Source organism: Pseudophryne corroboree, chromosome 6 (genome assembly GCF_028390025.1).
Source record: "Pseudophryne corroboree isolate aPseCor3 chromosome 6, aPseCor3.hap2, whole genome shotgun sequence".
Taxonomy (NCBI): domain Eukaryota; kingdom Metazoa; phylum Chordata; class Amphibia; order Anura; family Myobatrachidae; genus Pseudophryne; species Pseudophryne corroboree.
The window spans coordinates 827,357,304-827,372,971 of NC_086449.1; the positions used below are offsets into that span (position 1 = coordinate 827,357,304).

A 15,668-nucleotide genomic window follows, 5' to 3' on the forward strand; every position below is an offset into this window, starting at 1 on the left:
TCAAATCCCCGGATTCCCCTGCCCCGCTATGTGAAGGGGGTTGGAGATACGAAAAACATCTTCATCAGGCCATCGCATGACACCTGAATTCACACAGGAGCATTTAAAGGTGAGGACACTGAATGGGAGGGAAGGGAAATGGGATGACCTACATATGCGAGAGCTCTATGGCCCTCATTCCGAGTTGTTCGCTCGGAGATTTTCATCGCATCGCAGTGAGAATTCTCTTAGTGCGCATGCGCAATGTTCGCACTGCGACTGCGCCAAGTAACTTTGCTATGAAGAAAGTAAGTTTACTCACGGCTTTTTCATCGCTCCGGCGATCGCATTGTGATTGACAGGAAATGGGTGTTACTGGGCGGAAACACGGCGTTTTAGGGGCGTGTGGCTGGAAACGCTACAGTTTCCGGAAAAAACGCAGGAGTGGCCGGGGAAACGGTGGGTGTGTCTGGGCGAACGCTGGGTGTGTTTATGACGTCAGCCAGGAACGAAAAGCACTGAACTGATCGCACAGGCAGAGTAAGTCTGAAGCTACTCAAAAACTGCTAACTCGTTTGTGATCGCAATATTGCGCATACATCGGTCGCACATTTAAGAAGCTAAGATTCACTCCCAGTAGGCGGCGGCTTAGCGTGTGTAACTCTGCTACATTCGCCTTGCGAGCGATCAACTCGGAATGAGGGCCTATGTCCGGTCCACTGTGATATGAAAGCTGCATGCTGAGCTGGGCTGACAGGCAGTAGAAACAGGCATTAGGGGGGTCATTCCGATGCGTTCGCACGCTGCGGTTTGTCGCTGCGGTGCGAATGGGTCCGGAATGCACATGCGCGGCGGGTTGCCGGGTTACGTCGCGAACAACGAAGAAAGCGGTCGCAGAGACGACCGCAAGAAGATTGACAGAAAGTAGGCATTCCTGGGCGTCACCGGACCGTTGCCTGCCGTTTTCGGGGAGTGGTGAAGAAAACGCAGGCGTGTCCAGGAGAACGGAGGGAGGATGTCTGACGACAAAGCCGGCTCCAGCATCGCAGAGATCGTCGCACAGGGTAAGTATGTCCAGGGCTAGTCTTGTTTTACTAGAAACATTTTTAGCTTAGCAGGGCTGTACAAGCGATCGCAGCCCTGCTAAGCTAAAATACACTCCCCCATAGGCGTGGACTAGGTGATCGCAGCAGCAGCAGCAAAAAGTTGCTGGCTGCGATCAACTCGGAATGACCACCTAGGTACCTGGTCAGGGGGACTTCTGCTTGAAAAGGAATGTTTGCAATCATGCTGCAGCTACCTGGTGGAGGCGGGGCTTACCAAATGAAGTCCCAACTTTCAGTTGTGTCCCCGTTGCTAGGCAACTTTCCTGTGTGAACTGCATCTGCACAGTGAGGCTTTCAGGCCACTCCCCCAGAATTTCTTTCTGTTGTGTTTTTTCTGCCGGGTCCACGCCTACTCACGTGTAGAGGATACCACTCTGTATTGCCATACACTGGCAGAATGTGGGCACTGCTTCCATAGGAGGTACAGCTCTCTCATTACACACACTGCGCCCCCACCTATGCTGCTTCACCCCTTGGTGCTCCCTGACCCTTGCTCTACATTTCTCCTATCAGTTCCCATCAAACCCCCCCCCCCCCCCCCCCCATTGGTCCTTAATGCCCCAGTCTGACACTGCTGTTTTATTTTCAGTTTGCCTGCATGTGTATGGCCATTCTCCCTTCCCAGGCACACTTCAGTGCTAGGAGAGGGGGCCATAGCATGTGCTGGCTCCGGGCGTAGTGACTGCACAGTATGATCTCTACGTCACGCACCACCTGGACAGGAAACAGCTGAGACAGGAGCTGGCAACCAATACCAAAGCTATAACAGCTCCAGCCCTGTGATCAAGCCAGATGTTGCCCTGGTCCATAATAGCATTATGGTGGCGGCGGGGAGGGGGACACCGATGCCCCTCACAGAGCGCCTGAGGTGGGTCTCACACCGGAGCCTGACACGGGAGCTCCCGCTGTGCGACCCACCTCAGGTGCCCCGCTGCCGCTGTCTGCAACCAGGCATATTGCAGTCAGCGGTGACGCCGTGGGGGCCGGCGCTTGTAGATCACATGATCTCCAAGCACCGCCTGTACACAGAGAGTGAACGGGAAACGGGTCGCATCGACCTGGCTCGTTCATACCGCACAGTGAGCCGGGTTGAAAATGAGTTCAACCTTGCTTGTGACCAAAGTTGAAATACCGGGTATTTCAACCCTTGCACCTTTCAGAACGCACCAGAACACGGGTTATGCGCGCTCATGTGCCAATCACCCGTGTTCATAGGTGGCAGTGTGAAAGGGGTATGAACGGAGAAATAGCTTACTTTAAAAAAAACTTCCCCAGATCCCTCGTTCACCAATTTAATACTTACAAATCCTTGGGAAAGGTCCTCTTTATTCCATGTAGGTATTCCATATGCTTGGCAAATGAAACCATTTAATTACACTAATTAGCAATATGGGATGGTTCTGATTGGTTACAGTGTGCCAGCTCCCACACTCTGACCAATCAGAGCTGTCCCATTGAAATATACTATGGTGGGGGCGTGGCCTAACGGGACATAGGAGCAGATGCATGGTGCCTGAGCTCCTGCAAAAAAAGCCCCTATCTCCAGCTTTATAGGTGCCTACCTGCTCTTTAATCTTCCCCCGGTGCATCCATAAGACCCCCACAACGCAAGGTGGTGAGCTGCGGAGCCGGAGTGTAGGTTAATCCTGCACTTGCAGGTTGCGGCCTCCACCCGGGGTGAAGCCGGGACCTAAATTAGAAGACCGGCCGACCAAGCTCCGGCGCGCTCTGGACGTCGATTGCCGTCACAACTTTGATATACCCCCCGTCTGGGACGCCCCACCGGGACATGCGGAGGTGAGTACAAGCCCCAGGATCTGCAGGCTGGACACTGAGACACTGAGAGAAGCCGCGGCCTGCTCGGGAGGACTCGGTGGCGGCGGCCATCTTGGGAGAGGCGGGTGCGGAGCTCCGGGCGCGGTGATTACACGACCACCTTGATCACCATCCTGCCGTGGGCGCCTGACAGTGGGCTGCAAAGGTAGTTTAGAGTATACCCACTCAGGCTTGCGGACCGCAGACGGCTGTGGAAGGGGGAGAGGCCCGTTTGAACTGGAGAGCGGTGGCCATCTTGGAGGGGGCAAGGTCAGCATACATTGTAGGGATCCTGCAGTCATATAAAATCACAGCCTGAGATACACTAAACGGTGCATTTACTGGACGCAGGCCTATATGGTGCATTCCACAATTTATACCTGGTACGACCACCCAACCTTTTCCAAGAATTGCCTAGGCCTCACTCACTGCACCGAGCGTCGGAGCCCCCTGCTGGAAGTCCATATAGTGCATCTCAATCACCTGATACACAGGAGTACTATTTACTGAGAAAGTGACGACGGTAACTCCAGGTAGTGGTGCACGCTACGGCATATATAGGATGTAAACACCTCTTCGATGAATCCTCACCGTAACTCCCCGCAGTCGTTTTAGCTGATGTAATCACGCACATGGTGTAAGAGGATATCTACCGCCCTCGGCCTTAGACGGATTTCTCCTTTCTACTGGGATTCTCTCATCCCTTCGAAGCGTTACAGGATAGCTCCAAAAAAGAATAAAGCCTCCAAATCAATCTCTCAAGTTACCTTCTTCAAGCCTTCCCCCTATCGAAATAAGTCTCAGGGGCCTGGGTCTTCAGCCACCGGATCGGATCCCCCGCCTATACCTTCCTCGCCCATGACGGCTCCATCTACGTCACAGGCTTCCCCCCCCTCTCCTCATCTAGAAGACAGCGAAGCCTTAACGGTAGGCGCCATGAAGCAGTTGTTACACCAGTTTAAAGATGAGGTGGCGTCTGAATTTCGCACTATGCTGCAATCTTGCCAGCGCTCTGTTGAGGATTTGGGCGAGAGGACCGGACACTTGGAAACAAAGATGGGCGAAGTGGTAGGTTCCCACAATACTCTTATCGATTCCCATGATACCCTGGAGGGGGAGGTGGCGGCTCTGCAGGACAAAGTAGCAGACTTGGAGGACCGCTCACGCAGGAATAATCTCAAGCTCAGAGGAGTACCGGAATCCGTATCTAATAGCAGCCTACAAGACTATACAATCGGAATATTCAAGAAGCTGCTTCCCTCCGCTACATCTGCGGACTTGTTATTAGACCGTATCCATAGGGTCCCGAAGGCTCGCAGTGCTCCCGAAGGGGCGTCGAGAGATGTCTTAATGAGAGTCCATTTCTTTCATATTAAGGAATCCCTGCTTAAAGCGGCTAGACCTTCCTCAGACACAGCGAAAGCGTTGAGCCCACTTCAACTTTTTGGAGACCTTTCACACTACACCCTCACCAGGAGACGTTCCTTTCAGCCTGTCACCGTGGCCCTTAGGAAGGCGGGAATCGTATATAGATGGGGTTTACCCACGCGTTTATTGATTTCTAGAGAAGGTTCAACCATTGTGGTGTCTTCGGCTGAGGACGGTATGAGACTTCTTCACAAATGGAATATAGCTGGAGATCAGGAGTCCTGCTCTCCTGACCGCCGACTTCAGCAGGACTGGTCGGTGGTTGGGGAGTAGGCCCTCCCCACTGCGGTATTTTTCCCCACCAAGAATGTTCATTTGCAGGACTAGAACTGTTTCCATATGATAGTATTAATTCCAGGGTTTGCCACAAATTAAAGACCTGGTTACTACATGTATAACACCCTTTAGGATACGGTATGGCGGGGTTATTTCCCCTTTTTTTGATGTTCTTCCTAGTTAACGGTTGCTGTGGTTCCGCAGGCCCCTGGACTGGTCTGTATGCTCCTCTCTGAATTCTTTTATTGCTGTACTTTCAGTATAGCTCTTTGCCAGTCCCGGGATCCTGTGAATCACTACTAATAGATTATCATCCCATTCTTAACGATAATCCGTTTATATGTCATGTGCAACTGAATATGAAGCTTACATATGTTTGATTACTTGATTGCGGGGAGGTCGGCCACTAACCTCCCAAATTTGTTTGGTGAGGCGCTGTATGTTTTGGCGCCTTACTATGGCTTCGTCTCTACACGGAGTCGATCTTCCTTGTTTTGTATACTATGTTTTTCTCTCTTCTCTCCTTGTCCTTCTCAGTGTGTCTCCTTTTGTGTCTCGTTCCCCCCATACCCTTTTTCCTTTCTTATTTCAAATGTATGCAGGGAATTGTACCTTTAACCGCATTTCTTGGTTTCAGCGGATGCTTAGTCTCCGGGGTAGCTTATTATGGTTAACCTAGTATCATTGAACGTTAAGGGATTAAATTCCCCACAAAAGCGTAGTCTGGCCTTATCTTCCTTCTATAAAATGAAGGCAAATGTGGTTGCTGTCCAGGAAACCCATTTTAGGAAATTAGACCCCCCTAGATTCTTTGACAATCGCTTCCCTACCTGCTACATGGCCAATGGCCCCGTAAAAAAGGCTGGGGTGGCTATACTAATCTCTAGCGACTGCCAATTCACACTAGAATCCCAGATTGTAGACCCCGAAGGATGGTACTTAGTATTAATCGGAAAGCTTGGGGATAAGATAGTCACCTTGGCTTCCTGCTATGCACCCAATTCTGGTCAGATCTCCTTTTGCAGGAAACTATTCTCCCTGATTCAGAGGCACGCTAAAGGTGCAGTTATGCTGTTGGGGGACTTCAATTTAGTTGTAGACCCCTCTGTTGATAGATCTCTCCCTACCAGAAGTCCCGTAGCTAAGCCCAGACCTTCCCCCATAAATACCCTCGGACTTCGCCAATTGCTAGGAGAGTTCGAACTCTACGATGCGTGGAGAACTAAACACCCTACGGTTAGAGATTACTCCTTTTATTCACATGTCCACTCCTCATATTCTAGAATAGACCTCGTACTGACTGACAGAATGTCACTGCCAGTCATTATGAAAATTGACATACTACCAATGACATGGTCGGACCACTCCCCGCTGAAGGTAGTGTGGAAGCTCGGGGCCCGTAAAGTTTCTCCGGGCCCTTGGAGACTGGGAAACTTCTTGCTTTGTCATCAAGAGGCTTCACTTGCCATTCAACAAACCTTAAAGGTATATTTAGAAACTAACAAATCCGAAGATACTTCAGTCTTTAATAATTGGTGCTCTTGTAAGGCAGTAATGCGGGGGGCTGCCATTCAGGCAGCTTCACGGCTGAAACGCTCTCAAAATGCTGAACGTACTGAAGCCGAGAAAGAAGTTGCAAAATTAAAAATAGCACACAAGGCTGACCCCCATAATAGAACCGCCTTTAAACTTATACTGGCCGCAAGGGAAAGGGTGAACACCTTTGCTCTCCGGGAAGTACAACGCAACCTCGCTCGATTGAATCAGAGATTCTATGTATTTGGAAATAGGGCGGGACGTCTCTTGGCACGGAAATTGAGAGGTAGGCGAGGTAAGGCCAGAATCCACTTTGTTTATTCTCCCACGGGTTCAAGAGTCTCTGATCCATATAGAATAGCAGATACATTCGCAGAATATTACTCCCGACTATACAGCTTGCAATTAGACCCTGATACCCCCCAACCGATCGAGGCTGAAATTCAGTCATTTTTAAAAAACCTTTCCCTACCGACACTGAACTCCGAGGCCTGCCTGTCCCTCAGCTCCCCATGGACTATCTCTGAACTTGAGGCAGCTATTGACGGTCTTCCACGAGATAAAGCCCCGGGCCCAGACGGTTTTCCATCTAATTTCTACAAAACCTATAAAGAAGACTTGGCTCCAGTGTTATTGGCAGTCTTTAACGAGGCGTCGGAGGCTGGGAGGTTCCCGAAAGAGATGCTTGAAGCACGGATAGTAGCTATCCCTAAGCCGGGTAAATCTCCCACATCCGTTCAAAATTACCGACCGATAGCTTTGTTGAATACAGACGTAAAGCTTTTCGCTAAGATAATCGTTAACCGTCTTTGCCCCTTATTGCCATCTCTTATAGCGGCTGACCAAGTTGGCTTCGTCCCGGGCAGGCAGGCCCCGGACAACACTCGGAGAGTTTATAATGTCATTGAGTATTGTAATGCTAATAGAGAGCCCCTCCTCGTCCTATCGTTAGACGCAGAGAAGGCGTTTGATAGGTTACATTGGGGATATCTAAGATCAGTTCTGGGTAAGTTCGGATTCCAGGGTAGATTCCTAGATTCCATCTTTGCATTATACTCTGCCCCCTCTGCCAAGGTGTATGTCAATGGGTGTCTGTCCAGGGGTTTTGAAATTCTGAACGGCACAAGGCAGGGGTGCCCTTTGTCTCCCCTGATCTTCGCTTTGGCTATTGAACCCCTGGCTGAGACCATTAGGTCGGACACGGAAGTCTTGGGACCCGAGATAGGGGGATTGAGTCACAAAATCAACCTCTTCGCAGATGATATCCTATTATGTTTGACAAACCCCGAATCTTCCCTTATCGGCCTCCATGCCATTTTAGATAAGTACTCCAGACTATAATTTTATAAATTGAATACTTCCAAAACGGAAGCTCTACCGCTGCATATCCCGCCACATATCCTGGCCTTACTTAAGGATAGATACAGATATGCTTGGCACACGAGATCCATTAAATATTTAGGTATACATCTATCGCTCGATAAAGACCTTTATGATTGTAACTACACACCTTTATTTAGCGCCTTCGACAAATTAATTAAAGAGTGGTCTTTACATGAAATCTCCTGGCTGGGGCGTGTCTCTGCAACAAAGATGGTACTGCTACCGAAACTCCTCTATCTGTTTCGGGCCATCCCCCGCCATTTCCCTAAAGCTCTTAGTGTTAAGGCTAATAAAACTTTATCAAACTTTATCTGGAAGGGAGCGAAACCGCGGATCTCTAGGCAGGTACTGTCATTACCCAAGGGTTTTGGTGGGGTGGCCTACCCCAACTTAGATGCATATCACTCCGCCTGCCTTCTCAGCCAGGCCCGAGATTGGTTTGCTGCTCATTCCCCCAAACCATGGGTAGTTATTGAAAGGGTCTTCTTAGGACAAATTAATATTACAGATCTATTTCTGTTACCTATACATAGTGTCCCGAAATGGGTAGGTCCTGGTGACGCGATTAGAAGTACTCTGAAGATATGGCACTCAATTGTCTGACCCAAATATATTATTACCCGCAGCGGACCTCTCTATCAGAACGGTTGCTTGTATTATCCCTGATCTTATATTAGACGCCTGGATTGGGGCTGGAGTTGTGAGACTGAAAGATCTTTTTCTGAATAATAGTTTGATCCCGTTCTCCCAGCTTCAGTCTCAGTTTGGAATTTCAAAGCATGACTTTTTCAAGTATTTACAGCTACGCCATTGGCTCCAATCGCATGTAAACGGGTCCAGAAATCCCCTCCCTTTTCCCGCGAGTATGCTCTCTAGATTGTCATCCCCGGGCCACAGGGGTGGGATATCCAGGTGGTACCAGTACATTGTTCTTTTGAATAAAAAAGGCAAATTACCTGCGCAGTTGAAGTGGGAGAGAGATCTCTCTACTGTACTTCGAGAAGAGGAGTGGGATACAATTTCATCACAGTGCTTTAAAATCTCTAAATGTCTCCAGCACTCAGAAATGTTCTATAAATTATGCAATAGGGCATACTTCACTCCGCAGCGGCTTCACCAGATCTGGCCCTCGACTTCCACGCTGTGCTGGAGAAAATGTGGTGGCGAGGGCTCCATTCTACATATTTTTTGGAACTGCCCAGTCTTGGGGCCTCTGTGGACGGAAGTATTCTCTCTTTTGGAGGGGATAGTGGGAGAGGCGGTGCCGCGGGATCCGCTGTTTGCCCTGTTTCACTACCCTTCTCATACTCTTCTCAGCTGCGACAGGTATATCGTAGGACATGTCTTAATATCAGCTAAAGCAGCGATAGGCCAACTGTGGAAATCACAGTCCATTCCGCACATTCAGATGGTTATTAATAATACCCATAAGCATTTTCTGTTTGAAACAACGGGATGTGTGTATTCTTCATCCCCCTCTTCTATCTACATGAGATGGTTTAAATGGAGTGAATTCCGGGAGAGACAGGGTCACTCCGTAATTTTTAGTGATCCCATTGATACGGCAATCCTACAGTCTCCACAACCTGATACTACCCATTAATACAGACGCCCCCTCTAACTAACTAGCTATTTATCCTCATGTTACAATAGTTGAGTGAGGTGCTCCCCTGCAAGCATACTCTTCCCCTCTGTCTTTAATTTTTTCTTTCCCCTCATGTGTCGCTGTCTTGTTATATCTTCCCCTCTCTACTGCACTTTCTACTCTGCTGCTCTTAAAGTTATATATGATTGATAGTTAAGAGAATATGTATACATGGGTAGTGTACCGAGCTTTTGGACTCAGCATTGTTATATTTGATTGGACCTACAGTATTGGCTCAAAGATGTACTTAGTATATGGCCTATGTTCGTGTACATTTCTCTATCTGGTTTTTCTTTTCTGTATCTGGAAATTAATAAAAAAATCATTATTGAAAAAAAAGAAATATACTATGGTAGGAGGATCCCACGTCGTGTGTATGAATGGGACAAAATCCAAGTAAATTTACCTCTTAGACTCTGGATTTTCGGAAGCACGACCTCTGACCCTGATAAAGTGCACTACTGCACATGCGTGGTTTCACCGCGCGTCTTCTCTCCTCCATCCTGTATGGAAGAGGACATGCCCCTAAGCGTCTCCTGCATGAAGACTGTATATCACCGCCAGCAGCCTACTGGATGTATATGTAAAACCCCGCTGGTACTAGGTATGCAAAACTGCAGTCACTGTGTATAGCGCGTCACACTTACTCTGCCCCGGCTGGTCATGGGTTCAGGCACAGGTACCAGAGGGTCCCCTGAATAATCAGGTGTTTAATTACAGTTGCATTGTGGGAGTGGACTACAGGTGTCAGTGCAGCGCAGAAAGAATTGGGTGCCAGGACATCTCATGAAATAGAATAAACAGTTTATTTAAAATAAAAGCAGGGATATAGCAGGGATAACTTCTGAACACTCCTCCAGCACGAAGCATAATGGTTACATACATTCGATCACACATCAGGGCACCTCCTCCAGTACATCACTTAATTGCAGCGGCATAAATACGGTGAACAGCAGTACATACAAGGACATTCTGTGACCAGTAGTGCTACACATACCAGGTTATAGTCTCTCTCTTCAATAGCGAGAACTCTTGTCAATGGGAGGGCTTCTAAGCATGCCGCGTGGCTTCCGACCACTCACCCAGATACGTCCTCTCCTGAGACTCACACCTGGCACACTCTTCTAGGGCACCTCTAAAGGTGGGCATCACCCTCTCACTGAACTCTGAGTACTGCTGCTCTCACACTGCTGTCTCTTCCTCTGTCAGGTGAGTGCTGTGGCTGCCAGCTCTCCCCACATGTTCTGTGAGGAGCTCTCACTGAGGCTACATTCTCCTAGCTTACACTTCACCTCTTTCCTCAGCTTTGACTTCCTGTCCCCCCCTCCTGCATGAGGTGTGCATGTGAAAACTGGCTGAGCTCCATACCACCCCCAATCAGTGCACAGGACACAGCCATTGCTATGCATGATAAAGATACATAGCTGTCAATTCTTGCAGTATCTGTTAACCCTTGCAGTTCCAGGGTATTACATATACATATATACAGGTATGTGCTACACCATTTGTATTAACCCCATACATACCTGTCTGTGCCCAGAGATACAGTATTATATACCTGCTGTATACTGATTAACACTGAGTTCCTCTGCACCTGCTCTCTACCAGTTAATGAACCTGTGACCGGATGACCTCCCTCTGCCAAGTGATCACAGATTTGTTGATGTCACAAGATCTTGGGACAGTAAAGGATTCCGTCTTACCATCAGTAACTGCCTGTTACTGACTCCACCCACTGTGCAGTGGGCAGCAACTTGCGGCCACCATCAAGCACTTGGAACTGCTTCCTTTACTCAGGCTCCTACAATTGGCACCTGGCACCGCCTCCTTCTGGGTACGCGTGGACACTCTGCTGCAACACCTCCTGGCTGGTGTCTGCTGATTCCCACTAGTCCCGCACCATGGACCAGTCCCTGCAGGGTAGCTGGCAGAGGGCTTGAGCTTGGAGACACTGTGCTCAATCCAGAACAGCCGGAGAACGGAATAGCATTTTGCACTATTCTATTGGTCACAGGATACAGATGCAGTCGTCTTACAGGCAAGATGTTTATTGCTCGATGTCTTGAAAAAGACACTTTCCCTTACAGATGGTGCTTGAGGGTTTCGCAGCATGCAGATGTTACAGAAGTCAGTCCGCTCTGAGAGTCAGAGGATTCACACATTCTGGGCTCACAGACCCCATTTAATAGCAGGGCAGCTATCTCACAACATATAAATAAATACATATTACATTTCAGAGGAACTGAACTGTCTGCTTCCTTTCATACATACAGATGGGTCCACAGTTATCTTGACTAGTTTTCTGCGCCTAGGCACAACATGGCTTATTAACATAAACCCTTCATCTATTGTTCTCAGCTGCAATACAATACAGAGAACAATACAGCAGGGGATTAAGTCCGATTGGCCAGTCTTAGTTAATCCTATTAAAGGTCAAAATAAATGTGGACCCATCTGTAGATCATTTGGAAATGGCATTGCAGCACAAGGGATTAACTGCCTCAGTGTCACAGCCGCCATCTTGGCCATTGGTCTCTGGCCACAGTACCTGTCCCTATAAGTTATCTCACTGGGTGAATAACCCTCCATTGTACACCACTGACACTATGAGCATAGGCTCTGCCTATACCCCTTTTCTTCTATAGCCACCCACAAATATGATTTAGGTCAAAATGAGCGGCCTGTGTGGCACCCTGGCAAATAGTGTGTGTGGCCCTTTAATGTTTGCTTACAGTGTCCGCAGCAGTGAAGGTAAAACACTGGCACAGCAGGGGTTAAGCACAGACCCTGGTCTGATCACATGGTCCTAATGCTGCTTATGGATTGGGCAAGGCAGTGTGGGAGTAGAAGAGCCTTGTGGGAAGAAGGAGGAGGCGTGTGGAGAGGTGCTGGACACGCTGAGTGAGGAGCGAAGTGGGAGTCGAGTAATGGATGCAAACTGCGTGGTCACGCTTGGTGGTGAGAGCAGCGCTGCAGAGTAGAAGCAGCGGGGAGCTACCGGAAAGCAGAGAGCTGGGTGAGTGTGAGACGGCGCAACCGGAGACTGTGAACTGTAGCCAATAGTCTTCTCTCTATCGTCCTCTTTTGTATGCCCTTTTCTTCTTGTGATTATTTAATATTTTGTGCTAATTAACCAATCATTATCCTCAATCCTCAATCCAGAGTTCATTGTGGCTCAATTAAATACATCCTGTTGGAATTGCTGACTCACTCCTGTTTGGTATCTATCTATCCTACCTCTCTGAGCATGGTACTACAAAACAAGGTAAGGAGAAGAACATTTCAGGGCAGAGGTCTGTCACATAGCCACCCAACACCTGTGATACCTCTCTCAACCACTAAAACATACCCGCCAACCCTGGGGTGTTACACCTGTACCTGACGTTAGGGAGTTTTTAGGACTGTCTCCAGGCCAAAGCCATAATAATTCATAGGTCTGAGTTTTAATATAACTTAAAAGTTTTAAGCTTTTCAAAGTTCGGACTCTTTCGAACTTTCCAATCAAGACTGTGAGTTAGAATGAATTATGCATTAATGTGGCTCGCTCCCCCTGAAATGGCGTCTTTCTACAAATCAGGACATTCTAGGCTCGTTAGCAGTTCACTCTGGGATTTAAAAAAAAAAACTTACGTAACCACTTGCACTTTTAAGCATTATAAGATGGTTCTACTTTGTACAATATCTTGTGATCAATAACATAATCCTGAGACAGTGACACTGAGCCTGTAGATATAATCTGAGTGACAGCTCAGCCTCGCCCTGTGTGCAGAATGTGACATGACTGGTTTCTGAGTGTCAGAGACTCTTTCATTTCTCTCTCCTGCTGCAGCGATGGCGTCTGCTGATCTGAGACAGGAGCTGGACTGTTCCATCTGCCTGAGCATTTATACAGATCCTGTAACCCTGAGATGTGGCCACAACTTCTGCCGGGTCTGTATTGATCGCGTGCTGGATACACAGGAGGGGTCTGGAGCTTATACCTGTCCTGACTGCAGAGCAGAGTGTCAGGAGCGTCCTGCACTGATACGGAACATAACGCTGTGTAACATAGTGGGGAGTTTCCTGTCTACTTGGCCAGATCAGGAGGAGACTGGGATCTTCTGCACTTACTGTGTGGACTCTCCTGTACCTGCTGCTAAATCCTGTCTGCTGTGTGAGGCTTCTCTGTGTGATAAACACCTGAGAGTACACAGCAAGTCAGCAGAACACGTCTTATGTGATCCCACCACTGCCCTGGGGAACAGGAAATGCTCTGTACATAAGAAGGTCCTGGAGTATTACTGCACTGAGGACGCTGCCTGTATCTGTGTGTCCTGCAGCTTGGCCGGAGAACACCGGGGCCATAAGGTGGAGATGATGGGTGAGGCCTCTAGGAAGAAAAAAGAAAAGCTGATAAATGTTCTGCAGAAACTGACCACAAAGAGAGCGGAGACTGAGAAAAGGGTCCAGAGTCTGCAGGAGCGCAGGAGAGAATATAAAGAAAAAACCGCAGGTGTAACAGAGAGAGTCACTGCCCTGTTTAGAGACATCAGGAGACAGCTGGAAGACCTGGAGAAAAGAGTCTTGAGTGATATCTCCATAAAAGAAGAGCGTGTCTCTATTTCAGTATCTTATTTGATCCAGCAGCTGGAAATAAAGAAGGACGAGCTGTCCAGGAAGATGCGTCACATTGAGGAGCTGTGTAACATGTCTGATCCAGTGACTGTCTTACAGGAACCAGACACAGGGGACTTGTGTGATACTGAGGACACAGAGAGACATTGCATAGGAGATCTGGATGTGGGTCTCATCTCAGGGACATTACACAGAGGATTATCTGATATAATAAAAGGTGTAAATACAGAGATCTATGTACCGGAGCCTACAGACATATTACTGGATGTAACCACAGCTGGTGATAATATAGAGATATCAGGTGACAGGAGAACTGCATCCAGGTCAGATATATACCAGAATCACCCAGTAACACCAGAGAGATTTCAGTGTCCTCAGGTAATAAGCACCAGGGGATTCTCCTCAGGGCGACATTACTGGGAGGTGGATGTTAGTAAATCAGAGAGCTGGAGGGTGGGGATGTGTTACCCCAGTATAGGCAGGAGAGGACGTAAGTCATACATTGGGGATAATAACAAGTCCTGGTGTCTGTGGAGGATGAATACACTGTATTTTTTGCTAAATGGCAGTAAGCAGATCTGTGTCCCTGGCAATACCCCCTGTGACAGAGTGAGGGTATACCTGGATTATGAGGCAGGAAAGTTGTCCTTTTATGCTCTATGTGACTCTATCAGACACTTACACACCTACAAGGTAAAGTTTACTGAGCCCCTTCATGCTGCATTATTTGTAGCTGGGGGTTGTATACAGATATCTGGGTGATAGAGCTGGGAGAAAGTACCATAAAATATCCGACCAGAGACCGGTGACATCATCTGACTCGTGGGACACTTGTCTAATAGAATGTAGCATTGGGTGGAGCTACAGCGGAACCCCAACCCCTGTGTAGCAGGTGACCAGTGTCTGGATGTGTCCCCTTGGTGTGTTAGAAACTGTCATTATAAATGTATAAATATACATCTCTGTGGAATGTCTCCGCCTCCGGCTCACTGTGATTGGCTGCAATATCTGTCTGTCAGCCGGTGTGTACCCTATTACTGTAATCAGTTGTTCCATATGTTGGTATGATATGTCTATTTAACGCCTCCTACTGGGAGTTGTAGTTACTTAAATAATAAAAGATGGTTTGAACTACAACTCCAAGCATGCCTTATTGCTTTGCTGTATTAACATGTAATTTGCAGAATCCATAATTCTAATAAATATTATTTTCTCCTTGATGTTACTAATATTATTATTATTATTATACAATACATTGCTCCAGCGGTGCGATACACTGGGGAAAACAGGGCGGATATAAGACAGGGACGTACCAGGTAGAATAAATACAGCAGTGGTGGAACTAGCGAGTGGTGGACCCAGGTGCAAAAATATACTTTGGGACCCCCACACCCCACTCCATAGTTACCTACATTCCCGCATCCTGCGGGAGACTCCCGGTTCCCCACGGAGTCTCCTGCTGCCCCACATTTAAAAGCAAATCCCCTGGATTCCCCTGCCCCGTTGGGTATGTGAAGGGGGTGGAGCCTGGACGAGAGGACCCCGAGCAGATGCCAGTCGCAGGCTCCTATCCGGCTGCTTCCCCACCCACTACGGTGCGTGTCTCTCCTGTCACTGTGTGTGCATGTCGGTGCAGACTGGACGCAGCGGGCCAGGAAACCACAGCACAGACTGAGGGTGCAGGAAGTTCTTGCTCCGGGCTGGGGAGCCAGAATGTTTTGTGGTTGTGGGGGGCATAGAAAATTTTTGGGGGGCATTCCCCCATGATTATTCCACCCCCACCCCGTGCGGGGAGCACTTACCCCCAGATCACTGTGTAGAGTCCGACTTTAAAAACGCTGCCGACTTTAAAAACTCTGCGGCCGCAGCGTACTGCTCCATGTCCT

The 15,668-nt window shown here is 48.3% G+C and overlaps 1 protein-coding gene across 1 annotated transcript; it reads left to right on the forward strand.

Moving 5' to 3' along the window:
- The first annotated feature begins 12,990 nt into the window (after window positions 1–12,990).
- Window positions 12,991–14,807, forward strand: LOC134935813 (E3 ubiquitin/ISG15 ligase TRIM25-like). The gene has a single exon (XM_063930635.1). It carries the CDS (start codon window positions 13,000–13,002, stop codon window positions 14,542–14,544), a length of 1,545 nt encoding a protein of 514 aa, XP_063786705.1. The 5' UTR covers window positions 12,991–12,999; the 3' UTR covers window positions 14,545–14,807.
- The last annotated feature ends 861 nt before the right edge of the window (window positions 14,808–15,668 follow it).

Bases quoted from the DNA above. Each gene is read 5' to 3' on its own strand.
- LOC134935813 (XM_063930635.1), top strand. From the start codon at position 13,000: ATGGCGTCTGCTGATCTGAGACAGGAGCTGGACTGTTCCATCTGCCTG.